Source organism: Lolium perenne, chromosome 3, assembly GCF_019359855.2.
Source record: "Lolium perenne isolate Kyuss_39 chromosome 3, Kyuss_2.0, whole genome shotgun sequence".
NCBI lineage: Eukaryota > Viridiplantae > Streptophyta > Magnoliopsida > Poales > Poaceae > Lolium > Lolium perenne.
This window is the reverse complement of record NC_067246.2, coordinates 39198037-39223039: the sequence shown is the minus strand read 5'-3', so window position 1 is coordinate 39223039 and position 25003 is coordinate 39198037. Positions and strand designations below refer to the sequence as shown.

The window sequence follows — 25003 nt, the reverse complement described above, 5'->3', positions numbered from 1 at the left end:
TAATAATACTACTATAATCCTTCTGCCACCAAAAAACACTGAGATAGTTTGACAGAACAAACAGAATTCTGCATATATACACACATCTTTTAGGTATACAATGCTGGTGTAACAATATTTATCCCATGGTATTTGCTAGACAGAAGATCGTATTGTTTCTCGCCAATACTTTTTTGGAAGTACATATATATGAGTAACAACTTGTGCTATGCTAAATTCGCTCTATTGTAGCAAATCACCTCGATTAGGCAGGTATCTGGAGTCTTGTTGGCCGACCTGAATCTCCAATCTGTGCATGTTAATTGCCAAGATCCTGAGTTTTGGCATTTATTTAGGCATTTAGAAATTCCGGTGATTACTTGTATAATGCCATCTTCTTTCATGTTCGTAAAATCAAAAGGAAAAATTGAGGTTGGAGGTGTTTTTAGTTGTCTCTTTAGTTGTTTGTAGCATCTTTATTCATTTATTTAAATACGTGTAATTGCATCTTTGATGTGGTTAGTTTAATTGGGAATCTCCTTATTTCCTTATTTTCTCCAAATTTGTAATTTTGTACCAACTTAACATGGATCAAGTATTAAAGCTGTGTCACAAAACTGGTATACTGTAGAACTAAATATCGTTTTCGGAAATTTTGAAACCAACGTGTCAACTCCTCATTTATGTACACTGCACTCTCTGAGATGTATATGCCAAGTAGATAAATTGCTTTACAAAGAAATATCCAGTGCAAGCAATACTAAGGCCATTTATGTAGTGCCTTGCATAAATGTGATTCCTAAGATAGCTGGTACAGTTAATTATGTGAAGAAGTAGAATGTCAGATCCCACAAAAAATAGAAGTAGAATGTCAGAAATGTAAGTGTAGTTAGTCTCTAGGAGGCATGTCATATGCAATATAGGTACTACCACATTTCACCTCTTTTTTTTTTTGACAACCCTACATTTCAGGTTTTTTATTGAGAACCCTATATTTCAGTTTTGAACACGATGAAGTTGTGATCTGCCAAGATGATGTTTTTAGTAGATGCTTTTGATTGGCAAAACTATCCATTTGGCAGAATCTTGCATTTTGTTCTGGTTCATTAAATATTCTCTTGAGTAAACAAGTGATTCATTTCTTTGATTCATAGTTCACATTTAAGAGTTTGACATTTACTCTTAATCCATCTGCGATTGCGTCAACGTTCGTAGTGGCACCACACTGTAGCTCCAGGACATTGAGGCTACGGCTTCATAAGCGTCCTGTCATGTTCTCTTGCAGCTAAAGGATGGACCCGGGGTATGCACTTATCTTTTATTATCCATGTGTATGGTTCTTTCGGTTCATCAATTTTTCCCATTTTTTTTCAGACCAGTGGTATTTGGGAAAATTGATAGAAGGACCACCTAATTGATGTATGATATGCAGCTATAATGGTGAAATTTACCACAGACTACAGCCGTTAGAGTGGAAAATAAAATATAATGGTTAAATCAGATCCTTCCTTTGTGTGCTATTTTCGTGTACCTTTGCAAACTTTCAAGTAACGTGTGTGATGCGTTGTATGTGAAAAATTGATTACCACCACGCACATTGCCAGAGTAGATTAGTTACTTGTTTACTACATGTTCTTGTTGTGATTTTCTTCTCTGGCCTTAAATGGATAGGGCATTCTAATGTCCAATTGAACTTTCTGATAGCATTACTAGTTCCTGATCCAAATTTTGTCTTGCTGCTGCTATAAAGTAATAAATCCAGTTGAACTCTGTGAAAGCAGTAGTAGCTATTCCTGATCCTTTGCTGCAATCCATATTATACAAATCATGTAAAGTAACACATCTGATGTTAGCTGCTTGTTGAAGGTTTGGCATCTTGTTACCTACAGGTCAAGTAACACTCTGCATAATAAGAGTAATCTTATCCAATCAGACAATTTTGTTTAGTTTTCTTTTGGATGCACATCTGAAACTATATTTTGTTGCAATTGTTCAGCATTATAAATACGAAACTTTTTCAACCAGATATTTATTTATCTTTTTTTATGTACATCTGAAACTAAAAGCTATTCATGTTTTTCAGTTCCTCTCTTGTGTTCGACTTGCATCCTTTTTCTCTTTTAACAAGCTGTGATTTCTATGTCAGCTGATCAGGAGAGTTGCATGTTGGTCAATCTATTGCCTTAGGTCAAGAAATACTGCCCCTTGAATCCATGTGTGTGTTTGATAGTATTATACAGAATCTGAGGTGATTCTGTATCTTTGGGTAGAATAGACATCTTTTTCTTGTGAAGATTTTTCTTTCTTAGGTACTCTGGTTACTTAAAACACAACTTTTATGTATGGGAAAAGTATTTTATTTTCTCTAGTTATGTTGCAGTTGCAAGGCATTTGCTTCGTTGACTGTCATATATTTTTTGCGTTCTAGTTTCTAAATTCTCCTAAACTTGATTAAATTTCTAAGAATCAGTTGAGAAACTCACCGATACTCTTGTGGAACACGTAGAAACATGTAGGGACTTGCCAGTTTTTTGTCCCCGCCTTCCAAGATGCCATTCAAACCTGGGAGGGCACTAGTTAGCTCTCATAAACCTGCATTTATCTAACGGGTGAGTGGTACAGAAAAGGGAGGGAGACAGCTGGAGCAAGATTTTCCAACCCGAGCTCGCCGGTACAGTGGCATAGAGCAAAGCAAGGTTGTAGAACTATTCAGTCACCTGATTCGTGGTATCAGCTATGTTTTATTTTCGCCACTAATCTTGCATAGGTAATGCAGATTTGTGTCCTCAAGACAGTGCCAGTTCCTGGTATCAGCTATGTTTGGAGAAGTATTCTGAAGGGCATTAACCTCTTGAAGGAAGGGCTGATCTGGACGGTGGGCGACGGCACAAACGTTGATATATGGGCATATGGCATGACCCTGTGGATCCTTCTCGGAGTTACCTGGCTGCTTGCTTCTCGTCAAGGGAAAGGTGTTCTTAGAGCTATCTCTAGTAGAGCTCGAAAATACGCAAACTGAAAAGCGCGAGTTCAGTTCACCGAAAACGCAAGTTCTATCGAATTTCACGGTGGCGCAGAATAGAACCCGTAAACTGAAACTGAAAACTGGAATTCAAATTGGCGCGGGTAAGTTTAGGCGATGATCATAGTTCATACATGAAATAGATGCTCCGATTGCGCATCGATACATACATACTGCGGGGAATTGACATTATACTAGTACACGGGCAACCTAACCTAGCTAAAATGAGCAAAATGCGGCCTACTAGCTATGGCGCGCGCAGCGGTGCCGGTGCTGGCGGAGTTCGTCGGCGGCGTGAAGACTTCACACGTCGTCCTTGTCAAGCTCGACTATTTCGAGCTTGACCTTGCGGACGCGGGCCTCCCGGCGGGCCGCCTCGTACTCCCGTACCTAGCGGACGGCGTCGGCTTCTTCACGGCGGAAGCGGGCCCTCGCCTCCGCCTCGCTGATGGCGAACGTCTGCGCCATCACCGCCTCCTTCTCATCGCTGCCGTGGACGTAGTCCCTGGCCGAGAAGGTTGGAGAGCGCGCGGGGACGCGGTCGTCCTCCTCGACGCTCGCCGCCACGGGCAGCCGCGGAGCGCGGCTGGACTGCCCGGAAGAGGAGCTCTCCGCCTGGTTGCCGTAGCGGGCGAGCTTCCCTAGGGTCGTGAGCCCCCAGTTGGTCCACCGGCGAGCGCTACGCTTGCGCGCGCCCTCGCTGCGGTTCCACTTCCACCGCTCCGCCTCGCTGCGGAAGACGGGCGGACGCGGCGGCGAATCGCCGCCGCCCAATCCCGCGGCTCGGCTGCCAGCACCTCCATGGGAGGCCATCGCGTGGCGGCGGGTGGGTGATTGGTGGCTGTTCCGGCGTGGATTGCTCATCGGAGCGGGGGTCTAGCAGCAGTGGAGGGAGAGGAGACAGCGGAGGGGAGTAGGGTTTGCGAACCGAACTCCCCTCCGCGATCCCTTTTAATAGGGGTCGTGCGGGGAGTTTCTCGGGCCCACGAACTTTCGATTCGGGCCGACCCATGTTTACGGGCTCTGATTTGCGCGTGTTTCAGCCCGAACCCATAAATCCGCCGGAAAAGTTCGGTTCCGGCGGGATTTACGGGCTCTGTTAGAGATGTTCTTACAAGAGTGAGTGGGCTTATCAACCGAATAACTGAAACTTGGGACAATGACCTTGTGAAAGATAATTTCCAGTGATTTCTCTCTGTCCAATTCCTATGTGGTAGTATTTTTTTAGACGGAATGTGGTAGTATTTAGTATGAGACCACACGTGGCAGTCGTCGGGTTCAGGCTGCAAAGCCGTCGTGGCGGTCTGCCCAGGGTGCCCCTATACTACCATGCCGACTCGCGAAGGGAGACGAGGATGGGCATGCCCATGATTATGTCTCTTCCTCGCTGAACCTCCGCCTGCTACTTCCACCTGTGCCGCCTCACTACTCAGCCCTCCTACATCCGCCGCCCGCCGATGCTCTACCGCCGTCGGGACCTCCCTCTAAACCCGCTCACCTCTCACATCTTCAGCAAACCCCTTGCACCCGAAACCCTAAGTACCATTCATCGCTATTGCCGGCGATATCGTGGTCAACCACGTCGTCCCCGTCTCAGGTGAGGTCGGCGTTCGTTTTCCTTGCACCCTCTATCCACCTGAAAAAGGCCGAGGCGCAGGTCCCTCCTCACGCGAGCGTCAGGGCACTAACGGATGCAAAGAGCGTTAAATAGGTTTTGTTGCCGGCATGGTCTCCTTCATCATGGGCAAGGCAGTCGTAGTTGTAGCCAACACCGTCTTCCGCCTCCGGGTTCCCACAGGCGACAACACCAGGGGATGGTCGAACCAAAACCACCTCGAGCTTGACATCAAGCAAGTCCCGAATGTTGATGGCCACCCTCTAGGGTCCCATGGGCGACGGCGTCAGGGATGGTCGAACCACAACCACCTCGAGCTCCACATCAAGCAGCCCCAAATATTGATGGTTGCCATGGAGAGCACCCCACCAGAGAGCAGGAGAACGATTGTCCTTGGGGTGGTGGGCGAGATGTCCCTCATCAGCGGGTTCGCCTCCAAATGGTGTCACATGGTAGGGCCACCAAAATTTGTTCTTTTAATACTTACAAAATTTTGTACCGTTCATATCTTAGCTTTGATAACCGGATAGCGTCTAGATGACTCATTGTTGAGAAAAAAAAATCTGGATGACCAATGTAGCGCTATCACTACAACTCTCTTCGTGTCAAAACATAAGGCGCCTTTAAAACATAAGGCCTTCTTAAATTTTGTTGGTCCATAACTTACAACTTCAAATGTGATTTATATTTCTATAATATATTCATAAAATATGTTTAAGTAAAAACACACATTTAAAAAGTATATTAATAAAATATGTAAAGTAAAAAAACACATTTAAAAAGTATAAAGGGCACACAATATGAAAATGCATAAACATCTAGTACAATATGAAAATGTATTTCACGATGGTTCTAACAATAATATTTTTAAATTATAGTTTGGTTAAACTTCGAAAGTCTTTAAACATCAACCAAAAACTATATATGCGTCCTATTCTGAAAAGAAGTATATTTTAGTGGTCAAAATAATGCATGCCTTATATTTCAGGACAGAGGGAGTACTTTGCAATTCAACAATCACATAACATCAGCAACCACAACATTAGGTCGCACCAAAACAATCATTTCACACGGTCTGAATGTTGGCATTGCTCCATTTGATTAATCAAGGCTACATATCTTGATTGGGAAAAGGTTGTCAAAATAACAACAGGCCTATACCATAAAGGAATGGTGATTAAGTTTAATAGAATCCTTCTAAGACCGACCAAAAAACACTAGAGATAATATGTTAACAGAACAAACAACATTCTGCCATTACATATATATACATACACACACACATTCTTTCGGCCTGGCCTAAAGCTGACTGAGGTGGCCATAACATGCTTTGCTTTGCTGTATTTACCATGTCTTATCTACCCAAACGCCGAATCATTATTCCAGGGGGGGGACGCATTCTGGGAATGGGACCGAGGCTTTGGACTCCTGCAACTTTCCTTGTGATATCAAGAGCAAGGCAGTCATAACCCCAGCAGCATCTCCTGATTTCAATACAATGTCTGCAAAACCCAAGTAAAGAGTAATCATTGCCTTGTTATATAATATTGTATGTGATTTGTCTGGAAAAGCACTTGCGCTGGAGAAAAAATGCCATGAGAAGCCGTATTGCCATGTAAGGAGTATATAACAGCACAAAATAGCGAAGAATTGGTAATGAAACGGAAGAGCATGGGAATACGATCAAATGCTGCATGGGTTTAGCATATAGTGGAATTACCAATATTTTGCCTATGACCCTAAGGCTTGGCTAGAAACGAATGGAAGCGCTGCACTTTTGCAGCATCTTTCTTTGATGTCTGCAACTTGTCAGGCACAATTCCACTGGCTAAAAGTCTCCTCCGCTTTCTCAACCGAAACAAGAAATCTTCTGTGTCAAGGACATACGAGACCTGTATATATGACATCATTAAGATATACTGATATCCCAGTAAAAATTTAAAGCGTCAAATTCCAAATTATATAAACAAGCAAACCTTAGAGGTCTTGCAGGATATCTTGCATTCAAGACCATTCGCAACTTGGACACCATCCATGGTCTTCAATGAATCAGAGGCCTCATCACTACTTGAATTTTTCCGCTTATTCCTGGAAGAACGGTATGAATGATGGATTAAAACAGGAGAAATGAAATCAGGAGCTTCAACTTCAATGTGAGGTTAGCGGTGGGGGATACCTTCCAAGGAAGACACCATCAGACAACATTGTGTCAGACAAACCTGACAAAAAGTCACTGAAGAGATATGAGGAAAAATTTGGATCAATCGATACTGCAGTCACTTCAGGTTTTTCATGACCATATTCCATGAGCTGAACCGACAGCCTCGTTGGATCTGAGCACTGCAATAGGAAGATAAACTGGAATTTATCATTCTATGACATCTAGCAACATTGCAATACAAGCGAACCAGTTCATTTGCAAGACAAATGGAACAGCATTATTGATAATTAATCACGATAGGATGCAAAACAGAACAAGACTTACACATTCAAATCGATACATGCTCTCATCATGGAGTAGGACACGGGCATTTTCATGATAAACTAGATCAAAGAACCTCCCAGGAGATCTTGATTTTTCATATAAATAAAGCTGGAGAAGCTTGTTGTCCATTTCATCTGTTGCTATAGCTTGAAGCTGATGCCAGTGAAGTAAAATAATGAATGTTCCAGCCAACCCAGAGTGACATAGTAAAGCAGGGGATGAGTCAACTTACCTGCTTGACAACTTTGTATATCAGTTTATCCAAAGTAAAGAGAACATACGACTGGGTACCAATAATAGCACGGCAGTCATCCTCAAACTTGGTATTATCAGAAGAACCATCAAGTAAGTTGTAGAGTGCATTCAGGAACCTTCATCAAAAGTAGAAATCAGTTATGGTCATGTGTATGGGGAAGATGCAGTAGAAGCAACTAAACATTGCGAAAAGCTGCATTACTTTGCATATAGGTCAGGGGGGTTTGTATCCTTAGAGGTTCTCCATTTCTTTTCAGCACTCGCAGAGTTTGTCTTTGCTGAAAGCAATCTTTCGTACAACATCTGCAATTGATGAGTTTAGCTAAAGAGGGCACATGGAAATTACATAGGGTCAAAACTACTGTAAAGCTTACCTGATGCAGCCTGAACAAGACATAAAATGAATCATTCCCATAAAATATATGTGAGGATTTCTCTTCTCGATCATGTAAGGATGTGGGTACATGCTTGGCCAGTGGTTTAACCGAGTACAGAAAGCGTTCTGATAAAGGTAGTGATATGCCTCCTTCAACATCATGAGTCTCAGTTGTCCCCTCTGCCTCACCCTCACTTTCTGCCTTTGTATCCTGATCATCATGATCCATATCTTCTTCCTCATCATGATCTTCACGAGAACAATGCTCACCATCGCCAGATTCACTTCCCGATGGATCTTCACCAGCCTCAGAAGCATTTTCACTGTCCTCAGTAGACCTTTGAGTGCTTTCCTCACCATCGTCATCAGCATCATTCTCGCCAGCTGCCTCAGTATCTACTTCACCAGGTCTAACCTTGGATGTTCTGCTTGTAGAACCTTCTTTTGTTTTAGATGCTCCATCTTCCATGGGCACAAAATTGTCCTCTTCAAAATCTCCATTAGGAGATAATTCACCCTCCTCTCTTTCAACTTTCGAAATATTGTGTGATGCCGCAGGTTCATTAAATAGGCGCCCTTTATTACCCTCATTGGTGCCTCCACCATTTAAAGATGTTCCTGGCCTGCCAGTCTCTCCACCCTGTCAAGGAGAACAGAAACATATGAGCATGTTGTTGGATGCCATTCATTGGGAAAAAGATTAACTTGCATTTTGCATTACATGAATGTATACAACTCAACACAAGCACAAAAACATTCCAAGCATTGTCATCAATCAGGCAATAGACAGGTAAAATGTGACAGTAAAATAAATAACAAAAGCAACAGAAATAAAGAAAAGGAAAAAAAACATGGGAGAAGACAGCTCTTTAAGAAAATAAACTTCTAAAGAAAAAAAATCAATACCTGGCACCAGCAGCAATACCAACTCCCACACATTATATGATGGTAATACTTGGCACACTATATGATGGTAATACTTGGGACATTTTAACACAGGTGGAAAGTAAATTGAGATCGCAAGAAGTTCTATACCTCAATAGATGGTGATACTTGATGGCTAGCCCTGGCACCACCAGCCACACTAACTCCAGCATGTGAACTTCTAGAAGCATTCATTCCTAGCAGCCAGGCAAGACAAATCATAAGCATTGGCCAAAAGAGACCTAATCAAGTTATAGATCATAAAAAATACAGCATATCGAATTAGCAGAAATGCAAACCTGGTGTAATTTCCGAGTTTGCCTTAATATTGTTATGCTGTACTGCTGATCTCTCAGTAGGCATGTTCTGGGTACTTACTGCAGACATTTCATCTGTGATGAAGGCAGCAGCTTGCACTCTTCCATTTGGTGCAATATTTGATGCTTCATCATCTCTACGAGCAGTTCGATCTGCATCATGGGAACCATTTTGAGAGTCTGAGGCAACTCCTTTACCCAGTCGCGCCAATCTAACCACACCTGATGGTGCTTGATCCTGTTGTTTGCTTTCATCACCATGACCTTGCTGGGCAGCAACTCCATCTGTAGTAGTATTGCTTTCCCCCAGAGTTGCAATACTAGATTTTGTGATTCCATTCTTGGGTTTAATCAGATCTGCATCCGTACTACCATGGGATCGAGGCTGAACACCTAAAATTGGCTCCAGAAAAGTTGTCCACATTTTCATCACTTTGTCTAGTTGGTCCGAGGAGCTGCAGACTTCTCCACATGAGTACTTGACGATCTTATAAAGATCTTCATGGACTTTTGAATCCACATACTCAAATGACATATTGGGAACTATAGGCCGCCTATTTCCAGCAGCAATAGCAATGAGTACATCGTCTTCCTTTCTTTTCTTCTCATTAATTTCTTTAATCTCGGTCAATAGAGCTGCACACGAAATAAACAAAGATTTAAGCAAAATTAGGTAACTAGGCATAGCTGGAACTATAAAAATATTCGCATGTATAAAAAGTGTGCATACATTTTACGCTCAGGCTCTTCGAATCTTGCTGCTTGAAATAGAAACTGCGATGATCAAGTGATTTGTGATAATTTTTGGCATAAATTTCAGCCCAAACCTTGTTGAAATCTGAACGGCACCTTGACCATTCCTCCTGCTTTTGTTTTAGCCTACTCAAGATAACTGGCAGTGCAACACTGGCATTTCTCCTAAGAACATCCATCACATCCAGGCCATGGTCACCGTACAACCGTTCAATGCACCTTAGGTTCAAAGCTGTAAAGCAGTGGTGAATAAGCCACAGGACATTCAAGCTCTAGTTAGTTCAAGCTTTGCTAACACAATATTATCATGCGTGGAACACAAGTATACGTACGAGTTAAATGCTCGTCCATGCGTATCGGGCTTTCTGGTTTTAGCGAGTTATCTTGCATTTTTTCTATCAACTCCTCGACACGCTTAGTTGCTGCATTAACTGATTCCAACAGCATATCCAGCTCAAATCTGAAAAAGTTCAGACCAATATGTAACCAGCATGAATAAATAATTCAACAAAAAAGAATTATTCACATAGGATAGCATGAATCACATGGCATTCACTAGTCGTAGCCCAGTTGCTCTATACTATGCTGAAGTGCCTAAACGAATTTACCCCATGGCTCCACCACCATATGCAACAATCACAGGTTTGTGGTATTAGAAACAAAAGTGGCTCGAATAACACTGAAAATATGGGTCTCCCAATGGTTAACTGTGTGCAAGTGCTAGAACGTAATCAAGCCGGCCAACAGAAATATTAAGGTGCTTGCACAGGAAAAAACAACAGTTTGCGATTAGCTTATAGGAATATCATCATGCCGCTAATTGCCATGTTCCACCTAGGATAGGATGGACCCCAATAATGATTCTAGCTGAAACAACCCACAGTTCAACACTACTACATATTTTGATTAGATAAAAAGTTACCACTGTAATTAGTCACCTATTGTGTCCGTGACTTGAGAAGCTAACCAAAACATCATTGACTAATGTGAGTGCACAGGTTTTCTGTTACTGTCTGTTTGCAGCCCTATGTAAGAACCAAGTCCCGGTTGTCAACGCGTCGCGAAGACTCAAATGTAAACAACCCAAATATGAGTTTCTACTTATGCAATGTCCAGTTACATAATATCAATACTAGCCCTGTTATCCACATGGGCCTCTCTCTAAACCCTAGTACACAAAGCGCAAAAAAATATACCATCGACCATCAACGGTAGGGTATGCCTCTAAACCCTGATTAATATAAAATATAGTCTAAGATTACTATCATCACAGTGCAAAGCTACATCATATGTCCAGCTAATATGAAATCGCATGTTAATGTCATCTTCTGAGTAACAAAGATAATGTGGCACCTGTCATCTTCACATCTAAATAAACTTTCTTCATACTGATTCTTCCGCATGTGCTTAAAGGAATAGTCTTCACTTCCTGATGTCACTGATACCCAGTGATCATTAAGAACTGAGGCTCCAAGATCAGTCCTGTTGCCTGCCGGAGGCATTGGGTACTGAAAACGGGATTAAACCAAATGTTATATGAAACACAAGATGAAAACAACGGCGCTGGAGATATTATCTTACATTTTTAGGTAGAAGCCGGTAACTAGGAGAGCATCGCTGACAATTTGAGAGATCAAGCTCTGAAATTGGTTTGGATAGATACTTGTCTTTGGTGACAGAAGGTTTCTGGCTAGCACCTTCCTTAAGTCTTTCCTTTTCTCTTTCCCTGTCCCGGTCTCTGTTCCTCTCCTCCCTCTCATGTTCCTTATCTCTTTCTTTATCCTCAGTTTTAACTAGCCGTCCAGGTTGCTCTTCAATCCAGATAATTAGTGTTAACAAGAAATTTAAAATGATTTAGAGAGGGGGGGTGCAAAGTTTGAAGCAAATCACCACATACTTTTGCTGAAGACTCCAGCCAAAAATCCATCTGCACCATGGGGAGAAAAACTCAGATAGAGATACATGAAATTAAAAATCAGTGACATATATCCTGCAAGATTGTCATCCATATACATTAAGTACGCAACGTACCTATATTTTCACAATGATCCAAGAATTCATTAAATCCATCCATAAGATCTGGGTAGTGTTGCAGTATATCATTTACCTGTAAATCAGATAGGATATGCATGATTCATGTCTAACTAATTAAGACCAAACAGGTAACCAAAAAGTGAAGCAACTGAAGTTTAAATACTGAATTTGCACAACTGCAGCAGAAACCCACCAAGTTCTTCAATTCACTTCTCGTAATAATTTCCTGGCTGTATATGTGAAGACATTTCAAGAACTCCTGGTAAGCGTCATATTCCAGCTTCTCCTTGACTTTCTCGCAAAAATGGAACTCCTGTGCGTATACACCTAATATTGCAAGGAAAACTTGTTAATGTAAGTAATAAGCAAGTGGAAAGTACACAAAGCTCTCCAGATATGAAGACGAAATTACATAATTCAACCATATAAATCAACAAGTGAACACATTTGTGCATTGTTTCTGATTGACTAACACAGCCATGAGAAGATTACACTGAAACAGCGTTATGCAAGAGATGCATCCAACAGAAGGCATAAATGCAACGCATTTCAAGGTCATGCGGAGCATCGAAGTTGTATTCTAGCGGTGGTACTAAGAAGCAAAACTGCCACTGAGCAGAATAGTATATACTTATTAATCAATATTTAGAGAAACTTACTCTTCAATGCATCCTTATTATCATACGATGAAGCTGAGGCACCATTTATTCCATGATTCTCTGGGAGACCACCCTGCTGTGCCTCAGCACCTGTAAGGTTTGCGCTTGGAAAAGGTTTACGCTTACGCAGTCCAACATCCAGGTCTTTGCTGTCATGTTCAACATCCTTCTCATCTCTCTCATAATCTCTCCTATCTCTTTCTGCCTTCCGTTCCTTGTCCGGACGTCTTCTCTGGCGATCATGCTCCACATCAGGACGATCCACACTGGTGTCACGGTCAGCATGTGATGGATAAGCCCTAGGCTGAGAAAATAGACACAGGATGAAGGGTCAGCAAACTTTTACACAATAATTAGTTTATGGCTGCTTTATAGATGCACAAAAAGAGACCAAATAGACACAGAAATATGATTGGTCTCATGTTGATGTCCCAGTCCCATTGACAGAAGACATTAAAATACCGTGGGCTCCCGTATTTCCTTCAGAGATGTAAAACTAACTGAATTGACCAAGTGTTGTGCTAAATTTAAGAAGCTGCATTTTGTAAAGTATCTAAGCGTTTTCACCTACATGAAAGCCAAGGGATGCACTAGCAGATAAACCTCTAAATGGCAGATTCCACTCATAAAAAATGTCACCCTGGTATTTCACGAGTTCCTGCACATGCGCAGGAGCAAAAACAAATGTGCCCTTCTTTTTTTACTTTCTGCATTTACACCTTCTAATTTGTATAGCACATTTCAGGCAACCACATCCCCAAAAGTCTAGAAAATGTTAGAACTAAAAAACAAAGGTTCTTCCGTCATAACATATGACACTATTTTCTGCCAACTACCTAACTAGTCGCTAATAAAGCTCAAGAAATCCAACGCAAAAAAAATAAAGCTCACGAAATGACAATAGGTCATTCATACCTTTTCACTCCTACCAACAGGAGGCATTAGAGGGGCTTCCCGCTTAACCAAACCAGCTCTTGGAGCAGTTTCTGCGTGCTGAGACACCGAGGTATCAGGCAAGAAGTGCTGGAATTCTTCGAGCAAGTCTTTATGGTCACAGAACAGTATCGCAACCTGCGAAAAAAAGACACGCTAAACTCAAGACTGTAATGGAAGAAGATGCATACGTTGAAGTAGAATAAACCAAAAAAAAAGGGCACCTCATGGTAAACATCTTGGATGGACTTATTATCCTTGCGGTACATGTTGAGAATGTCCAGGAAAGACTTGTAGACGTGCTCATCACGCTGGAACCGGCTCTGTATACAAGGGGAAACAAACCAATCATGTCGCAGACCGATACGTACATATACCAGAGCTTTACACGACAGATGAGCCTGTGTGTGCGTGCGTGTGTATACCTTGATCTTGTTGACGAAATTGATGGCTTCCACGAAATCAACAGGCTTCTTCTCCTTGTCATCCTGCAGCCTGATCGCAAAGCCCTTGGGCAGGAAGGTGTTGAATCCGAGGATGAGCTCAGGGTACCCGTTGAAAAGGGTCTTGACACGGATAATTACCCCGTTGGTATCAATCCTGCATCCAGAAATTGCACCATAAACATGAGCATCTCGCTGGAGGGGAATTTACGGAAAATGGTGTGGATCGGAGTGGGGAAGGGACGAGCGGGCGTGCGTGCACCGACCTCTCGCTCTTGAAGTCACGCATGACCTCGAGGAACTCCTCGTACTTGGCGCGGTTGTCCTGGAACTTGTCCTTGACGGCCTTGAGGTAGACGAGCGCGTCGTTGGTCGTCAGCTTCTGGCCCGCAGCGGCCGCCGCCGCCGAGCCGCCGGACAGCTGCGCCGGCGCGGCCTGGGGCTGTGGCGCCGGCGCCGGTGGGCCCGCCGGAGGCATGGGCTGCGGCTGCGTCGGCCTGCGCGAGGGGAAACAGGCGAAACCGTCAGATCACGGGATAAAAAAACCCGTAGAAAAAAAAATCCCGTGCCCCTAAAACGAAACACCATTTTCGACTTCGAATTGGACGGGACGACCACGGATTCGGCGGTCGAAAAACGAGCGAATCCGAATTCCTCCCGCGGGGGTCGGGGAAGTTGCCTTCCCTCCGCGCTCCCTCGCCGACTCCGTCAAAGCAGCACGACGAAACCCCCTCTCACCCGCAAGCGAACGGGATAAGAGGAGGAACGGGTGGGGAAATAGGAACGAAAACGAACTGCCTAAAACTCTACCGCGGCGGCGAGCAAGGGGGCGGAGGAGGCGGGCGGGCTACTCACGGATCGGATCGAGCGGCGACGGTGGGGCGCTTGAGCTGTGACCCCGAGACCGCGTCCTCCCTGGAACGCTTCATCCAACCACCATGCGCGGGCCGCGTCCCCTCGTCGCCGTCGCGGGAGCGGAAACCGGCACCGGGTTCCTCCTTCGCCGCCGCCCGAACGAACGCACGAACGAACGAACGGCGCCGCCGACGCCGGATCTGCGGGTTCCCACGCGCGGCGGACTCCGCGCACCGAGCGGCGCTGGCTGCACGAGGCGGCGAGCGAGGCGGCGAGGGCGAGAGCTAATGGCGTCGAGGGTAGGGGAACGAGGGTGGGGCGAGAGGAGACGATGGAGAGGAGCGAGCGAACGGCTTAAGAATGGGGGAAGGCCGAGTAAACCTACCGGGTGGACGCCGCGGGCGATCTGGGCCGTCCGGCGGAGGATAAGGGACACGCGGACGGTCGGGATGGGAGCGGCCAGGGTGAGCGGACAGGCTAGCGGCGGTGACCTCACCCCACCGTTGTTTGCTGCGTGCTTGCTGCTTGTGCTGTGGGTAAAGTAAACACGAAACACACACGCCGCACGCGCACGGGGTGGGTGCGAGCACCGGCCCTGCCTTGGCTTGGCCACCCGGTTCCATTCGGATTTCGAATCTCCTCGAATTTTTGTTTGCCAAGTTTTGAATTGGGTCTAATTTGTAGAAGCTGGTAAGAGAAAAATGAAAGAAAAGATATAGAAATGGGTGTGTTATCCGGTTTGGAACTTTGGATTACATGTATTGGCTCGAAGGGACCGAAAAACGTGTCTCGCATTTTTTGTTGTTATCTTATCTGTCTATTGTATGTCCTAGTTCACCGGGCATCACGCTACCGATGATATTTATGGAGTGACTCGACAAAAGGCAAATAAAGTAGCAGTTCCATCTCGAAAATCAGAACAAAAGCCGTAAAGACCAGTGGTGGGTCCATCTCAACATCTCAAGACGGTAAACCAATCACACCCCCACCGAACCCACCCACCCACCCTCACCCCACGTGTGTCGCGGGCGGTCAAAGTCGTTATTAATCGTTACCACATATTGGCTCGACGGTAAATAACACTAACTACTATCATGTCGCAAATAAGGGGAAACGACAAGCGCAAACCCAGCCTCGATGAGCTCTGGTTGGTGCGGTTATGGTTGTACCGTATATACGAGTTCGCCAAGCATCACGCTAGTTGGCGACGATGTTGCTTCTGTCGCTCAAAGAAGTCCAAGAAAATATTTGGTTCGTTGCCAGATTGTCGGGGTAACTTGAGAGACACTAACACTATGCATCGTATGTCTGAGTTCACCGGGCATCACGCTACCAACGGCATTTATGGAGTCACTCAGAAAAAGGAAACTAAAGTAGCAGTTTTATCGCGAGACGATCCGAACAGAACCCCTAGACACCAGCTGGGGGTCCAGCTCAACATCTCAAAGCAGTAAACCACTCCCCCCCCCCCCAACCCCACGTGTCATGTGTGCGGGAAAAGTTGTTAGTCGTTACCACATATTGGCTCGACATTAAATAGCACTAACTACCATATTTGTCGCAAACAAGGGGAAACGACAAGCACAAGCCCGACCTCGGTGAGCTTTGGTTGGCGCGGTTATGGGTGTATGCTACATATGAATTCACCGAGCATCACGCTAGCTAGCGATGATGTTGCTTTTGTCACTCGGAAAAGTGCAAGAAAATATTTATTTCATTGTCAGATTGTCTGCGTAAAACATTGAGAGACACTAACACTACAAAAAAAAGACACCATACCCGGCGGATTTTTTTGGACGAAACAACTTAAAAGTCTCACCAAAAGTATTTTACTTGGCGGATACACCTTTAGGGGCGGCCAACAAAGACGACAGATGGATATTCAGCGTGGTATTGTCGATACCGGCACATAAGTGTGCCAGGGTAGGTGGCAGGCAAGAGCAGCGTTAGTATATGACGAGTTTAATGAGCGCGGACACATTTTAGATCGTCGCTTATTCTAAGGTACCTGCACAGTGGGTCTAATGCGGGTGACTGGATTATCGCGTCCCGCTGATTACTGTAGCCCACCACCCAACAGAAGTGTCGGCCTGACGGTTCTAAATATTTGGCCAGGGCATCTTTATTCTTCAACCTCTCCAACTTCTCTTCCATTCACTTCTCTCTGTGCAGAAAGCTACAGCGGGCGGGGTGATAACCCACAAGTATAGGGATCGCGTGTAGCCTTTTCGATAAGTAAGAATGTTGAATCCAACGAGTAGCTAAAGGTAGGATAAACATTCTCTCAAGTTCTATCAACCACTGATACAACTCTACGCACACTAAGCGTTTTCAATATCTAGGAAATAAAACTAGAGCGATAACGGGTATGAGAGGTGGCTTTGCAGAACAATAAAATACACGGAATAAATATTAGTGCTGCAGCAATAAAACAAACTAAACTAACAGTACCATGAGTGTGGAAAGGCGGTGGTAATAGTGGTGGCTTTGTCCAAGATCAATTAGTGAAGATCTTGGGTTCAATGTCTTCGATGCAGCTTTCTATGTAGGAGAGGCTAAATATACATGCTCTCCCTCCGGGATTACAAGTACTATATGATTAGCTTGCTAGCAAACATCCGTAAAGACTAGCAAGCATTAAGGTTTCCCCAACCATAGCCTTAAGTAAATGGTCCTCTTACTCCCATACATGCAACTATCTGGTTCGCGTCCTTAGGTTTCTCTGTCACTCCTAACTTCCCCCTTCTAGTATACAAGTACTACCAACTCTATGGTGCTTGATCCATGCGCGCACAAATATAATGGGCACCAAGGACGGTAACATATCAACATACAACTCTAATGAACCAAAGAGAAACAACCAATCAATCAAAAAACAAATAAACTATGGCAACATGATATAGATCATAGGATTATAACTTATAGCATCAAACACCATGTTTACATAGGGCGGTACAGAGGTTTGTGAGAGGATGGACCACTGAATACATTGAGGAGTTGGTGATGGAGGTGGCAGTGAAGACGTTGGAGGGCTCAGCGAGGAGCGCCGGGAGGCGGAGGCGTGGGCGGCGGCGGCGGCGGCGCGGGGGACTCCTTCCCCGCCGCCGGCATCATGGGGTAGCGCCGCCCCTTAGCCTTCTTCTTCCTTGAGTTGGTGCTGGTGTAGATGAGTGTTTCCCCCTCCTTGCTGCTGCCAAGGAGGAGGATTTTCGTGACAATGCTTGGGGGCCTCCAAAAATAGGTTTTCCCATCAATATATAGTGTTGGAGATGCAATCTAGGCCTTGGGATGGATGCCCCTTTGATCCAAGGGCTCTTGGGCACCTCTAGAACCTTCCTAGGACTCTCCTCTGTCCTTCATGAGCCTCACAAATCGTGGCTGGGCCGAAATATCCAGGTATGGAAAGAGTTTGTGTCAAATACGTCACCAACTTTCGGAGTCCCGAGACTGCACGAACCTCCGCAGTAATTCTGCTTTCCCGGATGCATCCGTTGTCCGTTCTGGACGAATAAGATGTCCAAATTGTTCAGTTTGAAATTCTCTACAACTTTGTAGTTTACGACTTTTCCATTGGACGTCGTTTTGATGGAGTTCCGAAGCGATCTTTGAAAAGTGTTCAGCAGGGACAGATTCCGGGAAATTCCAAATTTCACCATAATGAGCTACTTCCTTCCATATTTGCCTATTTCCTGCATAACAAAGTTGAAACCAAGAACTTGTGCACTTTTGCAACTATTAATAGGTTAGTCCCTTAAAACATATAGTAATTGGTGTAAAACAAGCATGGAACATCAAAAATTATAGATACGTTTGCGACGTATCAACATCCCGAATTTTAACTCCTGCTCGTCCTCGAGTAGGTAAGTGATAAAAAGAATAATTTTTGAGGTGACATGCACCTTCAAAGTTCAAAGGATGACTAGATACAAATAATTTAAGAACAATTAATAACACATTCATGATTCAATCAATAATAATTTTGGGACCATGCACATAGAACTAAGAATGACAACTATGCTCTCATAAGACGGTACATATAACTTAGAAGATGAAGACTCAACATAAAAGTAAAAGAATGACCCTTCGCAGAGGAAAGCAGAGATTAAACATGTGCTAGAGCTTTTTATTTTGAAAACATAGAGATATAAAATTTTAAGAGAGACAATTGTGTCAACGGTAGCAATAAGTAATATAGGTTATGTATAAAACTTCATATAAGTTGCAAGCCTCATGCATCGAATACTAATAGTGCCCGCACCTTGTCCTAATTAGCTCGGATTTCCATGGATTATCATCGCATTACATATGTTTCAACCAAGTTTCACAAAGGGGTACCTCCATGCCACCTGTACAAAGGTCTAAGGAGAAAGTTCGCATTGGATTTCTCGCTTTTGATTATTCTCAACTTAGACATCCATACCGGGACAACATTGACAACAGACAAATGGACTCCTCTTTAAGCTTAAAGCTTTTGGCAACATAAATTTCTCATAAGAGATTTTTGAGGTTTTAATGTCCATGCTGAAACTTCCACCATGTAAACATGGCTTTCGTTAGCGGCCCAATGTTCTTCTCTAACAATATGCATACTCTAATCTTTTATCATGGTTATCTCCTTTACTTCAGACAAGACGGACATGCATAGTAACTCACATGATATTTATCAAAAATATGATGATGGTGTCCCCATGTCAGCATGGTTGCCACACAACAAGCAGCTTATAAGAACTAAGATACATAAGTGACATATTCCTCACCACAATATTTTTTTAGGCTACTTTCCCATGAGCTATGTATTGCAAAAACAAGGAATTATTTTGAAGGTTTTAAAGGTAGCACATGTAAATTTACTTGGAGTGGCGGTGAAATACCACATATAGGTAGGTATGGTGGACACTTTTGGCATATTTTGGTTTTTGGTGGTTGGATGCACGAGTAGAGATCATACTCAGTACAAAATGAAGGCTAGCAAAAAGAAAGATAGCGACCAACTAAGAGAGCAATAATGGTCATAATCATGCATAGCGACAAAACTTATTAATTAAAGCATATGGTGATATTAAAAGTCTAAACTAAATGATAAATTCAACCCAATTGAAACATCAGAGGAGATCTTTCATTTGCATCACTATTAATATGAAACCTTTTTACTCGTATCCAACACCAATCAACTTATTTGAAATAACTCTCATTTATAATATTCATTAAAGATCATAGATCTAATCATATATAACTGAAGCATACTAACAAGCTCTGAACAAAATAGGAGTGAAAAACCAGAGCTAAACGCAGTACTAGCAAAAATAAAACGCTCGTTGAACAATAAGAGTGAAAACTAGAGCGTTCATACAATTAAAACGGAGCGTGTCTCTCTCCCAAACAAACATGGTATGATGGTGCCTACTTTATTGAAAATAAAATACAAAACATAAAATAAAGACGCTCCAAGAATAACACATAGTATATGAAGCAATAAAAATATAGTAAACAGAAACATGACCTGATATTTTTATTGATGAAGAAGGGGATACCTTGGGCATCCCCAAGCTTTGACGCTTGTACTTCTTGAATATATCTTGGGGTGACATGGGCATCCCCAAGCTTGAGCTTTTGTTCATTCTTCATCTCATCTCGTCATTCTTCTTTCCTACACTTGAAAACTTCCTTCATACAAAACTTATCACAAATCTCATTAGCAGCGTTAGTGCAATGATAATATTAATCAAATCTACAAAGTTCAGTATGACATATGAAAAACATTTTAATAAGCATTAGCTACTGTAGCACAACTTCAATAAGGTTCTTTGATCAAGAGAACTCAAAAAGGTGGGCAAAAAGATGCAAATGCAAAACAGTGCAAGAATCTGTCAAAACAGAACAGTTCGTAAAAATTGATTTTTGAAAAATAGTTACGCTGCGTAACTCGAAACACTCTGAACTAATGAAAGTTAGATAAATACATGGGGAAGATGCTCGTAAATTGGCAGCTCAAACTTACGTTCTGGTGATTTTTGGCGATTTTTCTCGTGACGAACCAGAAATAGTAAACAAGATTGCAAATCTCTCAAATACCACTTTCTTACCATTAGAGGCAATTCTTGGCACAAAAACAAAACAAACATGATAAGGAGAGGTCATTACAGTAGTAATGACTTCCAAGACTCAATAAAGCAGTAAATAACAGAAATATAAACATATTGGGTTGTCTCCCATAAAGCTCTTTCTTTATAGCCATTTAAGATGGGCATGATTATTTGATGGAGCACTCAAACCCTTTATTTTTTGCTTTCCAATTATAAGTGAAACTGACAAAGAAACAAGAACCAAATAAAGAACCTAATAAAACTAAATAGGATAAAACCAAAGATAATAAAAGAAACTATATACAATGCTTACATGTGGATGGGTAATATTGAGTTTGAAGGAGACAACCTCATGTTGGTTGATGAATAGGGGGATGCCTTGGGGCAAGGCATCCCCAAGCTTAGATATTTACATCTTCTTGAATATTCTCTTGGGATCCATCTACACATCCCCAAGGTTGAGCTCTTGCATCCTCTTGCTCATCTCATATCACCATATTGATTGGAACTTAAAAACTGCATCCACATAAAGCTTCACAAAACTCATTAGTAGGTTAGTACTCATTAAATAAAATCCACAAGTGTTCAAGTATTCCTAATTTCTATAAAATCTATCAAATATTTAGCCACTGTAATACTGAGGTTTCTTATTATTTCAATCGTACGTCGAAAACGAAGGAAACTTTTGAATCCTAAGTACAATATTTAAACAAAGAGAATAGAAATCTGTCAAAACTGAACACTCTGTAAAGATGTCACTCAATGAGATAGTTGATACGTCTCCGACGTATCGATAATTTCTTATGTTCCATGCCACATTATTGATGATATCTACATGTTTTATGCATACTTTATGTCATATTTATGCATTTTCCGGCACTAACCTATTAACGAGATGCCGAAGAGCCAGCTTGTCGTTTTCTGCATTGCTTTTGGTTTCAGAAATCCTAGTAAGGAAATATTCTCGGAATTGGACGAAATCAACGCCCAGGGTCCTATTTTTCCACGAAGCTTCCAGAAGTCCGAAGAGGAAACGAAGTGGGGCCACGAGGTGGCCACACAACAGGGCGGCGCGGCCCAAGCCCTGGCCGCGCCGGCCTACTGTGTGGGCCCCTCGTGATGCCCCTTGACCTACCCTTTCGCCTACATATAGTCTTCGTCGCGAAACCCCAGTACCGAGAGCCACGATACGGAAAACCTTACTGAGACGCCGCCGCCGCCAATCCCATCTCGGGGGATTCAGGAGATCGCCTCCGGCACCCTGCCGGAGAGGGGAATCATCTCCCGGAGGACTCTTCACCGCCATGATCGCCTCCGGAGTGATGAGTGAGTAGTTCACCCCTGGACTATGGGTCCATAGCAGTAGCTAGATAGTCGTCTTCTCCTTATGTGCTTCATTGTCGGATCTTGTGAGCTGCCTAACATGATCAAGATCATCTATCTGTAATGCTATATGTTGTGTTTGTCGGGATCCGATGGATAGAGAATATTATGTTATGTTGATTATCAATCTATTACCTATGTGTTGTTTATGATCTTGCATGCTCTCCGTTATTAGTAGAGGCTCTGGCCAAGTTTTTACTCTTAACTCCAAGAGGGAGTATTTATGCTCGATAGTGGGTTCATGCCTCCATTAAATCTGGGACAGTGACAGAAAGTTCTAAGGTTGTGGATGTGCTGTTGCCACTAGGGATAAAACATTGATGCTATGTCCGAGGATGTAGTTATTGATTACATTACGCACCATACTTAATGCAATTGTCTGTTGTTTGCAACTTAATACTGGAAGGGGTTCGGATGATAACCTGAAGGTGGACTTTTTAGGCATAGATGCATGCTGGATAGCGGTCTATGTACTTTGTCGTATGCCCAATTAAATCTCATTATACTCATCATATCATGTATGTGTATGGTCATGCCCTCTCTATTTGTCAATTACCCGATTGTAATTTGTTCACCCAACATGCTATTTATCTTATGGGAGAGACACCTCTAGTGAACTGTGGACCCCGGTCCTATTCTTTTACATTGAATACAATCTGCTGCAATACTTGTTCTTTACTGTTCTTCGCAAACAATCATCATCCACACTATACATCTAATCCTTTGTTACAGCAAGCCGGTGAGATTGACAACCTCACTGTTTCGTTGGGGCAAAGTACTTTGGTTGTGTTGTGCAGGTTCCACGTTGGCGCCGGAATCTCTGGTGTTGCGCCGCACTACATCCCGCCGCCATCAACCTTCAATGTGCTTCTTGGCTCCTACTGGTTCGATAAACCTTGGTTTCTTACTGAGGGAAAACTTGCTGCTGTGCGCATCATACATTCCTCTTGGGGTTCCCAACGAACGTGTGTATTACACGCCATCAAGCTCTTTTTCTGGCGCCGTTGCCGGGGAGATCAAGACACGCTGCAAGGAGAGTCTCCACAATCCAATCTCTTTACTTTGTTTTTGTCTTGCTTCATTTTATTTACTTTCTTGTTTGCTGCATTATATCAAAACACAAAAAAATTAGTTGCTAGTTTTACTTTATTTACTGTCTTGTTCTCTATATCAAAAATAAAAAAAATAGTTACTTGCATTTACTTTATTTACTTTTTGTTTATTTCATCATGTTTCCTCCTAAGTACACTCTAAAAGACATACCGGTAGGACGTGGGTCTATAATTGGGAGAGATAATATAGAAGATTTTTTCACTCATGTTAGTACCACTGAAGATTTTGAAGATAGACACTTGGTAGAACTTGCTCCTACTTATGAAATTGCTGCTGCTTCTTTAGTTCGCATGTTGGAAACTAAATTTGTTAATCTCAATCCTATAATCCAACACATGTTTCTCACACTCGGTGATATGGAGGAAGGGGAAAAGAAAGATTTTGTTTTAGAAACCCTTCTTAAAGAATTTGGTGGTGTAGCAAGAGAGGCTAGAAAGGTCTTTATCAAATACAATATGCTTGGCTCTTATACCAATTTTGTTAGTATCCTTGAAAAGATGGATATGGAGAGAGTAAGGTACACTAATAATATTAATGATGGTGGGGAGATTAAGACAACAATACCTTGTAAGCTCCTGGGAATGAATGACGCTCTAGAAAATAACTATGGTTGGCTTGTTCCTGAAAATTTGTTTGACGAGGATAGCAAACCTAAGAATAATAAAAAGGGAGCCTCTGAAACTCACATAGATAAGATAAAATGCATAGTTTAGAAAACTCCCAACACCTATGTTGATGATTCATCTCTCGATAATACTTGATACACACTTTCTGCGCCTAGCTGAAAGGCGTTAAAGAAAAGCGCTTATGGGAGACAACCCATGATTTTACTACAGTACTTTTGTTTTATATTTGAGTCTTGGAAGTTGTTTACTACTGTAGCAACCTCTCCTTATCTTTATTTTATTGAATTGTTGTGCCAAGTAAAGTCTTTGATAGTAAAGTCAATACTAGATTTGGATTACTGCGCAGGAACATATTTCTTGCTGTCACGAATCTGGGCAGAATTATCTGTAGGTAACTCAGAAAAATCTGCCAATTTACGTGCGTGATCCCCAGATATGTACGCAACTTTCATTCAATTTGGGCATTTTCATCTGAGCAAGTCTGGTGCCATTTTAAAATTCGTCTTTACGGACTGTTCTGTTCTGACAGATTCTGCCTTTTATTTCGCATTGCCTGTTTTGCTATGTTTGATGGATTTCTTTGTTCCATTAACTTTCAGTAGCTTTGTGCAATGTTCAGAAGTATTAAGAATGATTATGTCACCTCTGAATATATGAATTATGCACTGACCCTCTAATCAGTTTGTTTCGAGTTTGGTGTGGAGGAAGTTTTCAAGGGTCAAGAGAGGGGGATGATACAATATGATCAAGAAGACTGAAAAGTCAAAGCTTGGGGATGCCCCCGTGGTTCATCCCTGCATATTTTAAGAAGACCCAAGCGTCTAAGCTTGGGGATGCCATCCCCTTCTTCATCGACAACTTATCAGGTTCCTCTAATGAAACTATATTTTTATTCAGTCACATCTTATGTGCTTTGCTTGGAGCGTCTGTTTGCTTTAGTTTTTGTTTTGTTTGAATAAAGTTGGATCCCACAATCCTTTATATTGGAGATATTACGCTCCGCTGTTTCGTATGAACACATGTGTTCTTAGCTTTATCTTTAATGTTCATTGCGAAAGTTGAACTACCTCATTCATTGATATAAGGTTGGAAACGGAAAATGCTACATGTAGTAATTCTAAAATGTCTTGAAGAATTTGATACTTGGC

At 42.6% G+C, this 25003-nt stretch overlaps 1 protein-coding gene across 1 annotated transcript; it reads right to left on the bottom strand.

Annotated features, from left to right (window-relative positions):
• Nucleotides 1–5680: 5680 nt before the first annotated feature.
• Nucleotides 5681–14983, bottom strand: LOC127340712 (paired amphipathic helix protein Sin3-like 4). The gene is made up of 23 exons (XM_051366468.2): nt 14651–14983; nt 14062–14292; nt 13778–13952; nt 13577–13675; nt 13335–13490; nt 12420–12723; nt 11954–12087; nt 11758–11833; nt 11624–11653; nt 11308–11537; nt 11080–11234; nt 10059–10186; nt 9704–9958; nt 8956–9609; nt 8768–8853; nt 7731–8372; nt 7559–7659; nt 7334–7472; nt 7102–7254; nt 6793–6956; nt 6593–6704; nt 6337–6508; nt 5681–6118 (listed from the first exon to the last, which is right to left on the bottom strand). Exons 1-22 carry the CDS (start codon nt 14722–14724, stop codon nt 6356–6358), a joined length of 4251 nt encoding a protein of 1416 aa, XP_051222428.1. The 5' UTR covers nt 14725–14983; the 3' UTR covers nt 5681–6118; nt 6337–6355.
• Between the last annotated feature and the right edge of the window lie 10020 nt (nt 14984–25003).

Excerpts from the sequence above, each read along its gene's own strand:
- LOC127340712 (XM_051366468.2), bottom strand. The coding sequence starts at position 14,724 with ATGAAGCGTTCCAGGGAGGACGCGGTCTCGGGGTCACAGCTCAAGCGC. Across the intron at positions 14,293-14,650 it reads GTCGCCGCTCGATCCGATCC|GCCGACGCAGCCGCAGCCCA; the intron begins GTGAGTAGCCCG and ends CCCCTCGCGCAG. Across the intron at positions 10,187-11,079 it reads TTTAGATGTGAAGATGACAG|ATTTGAGCTGGATATGCTGT; the intron begins GTGCCACATTAT and ends GAACTTTTTCAG.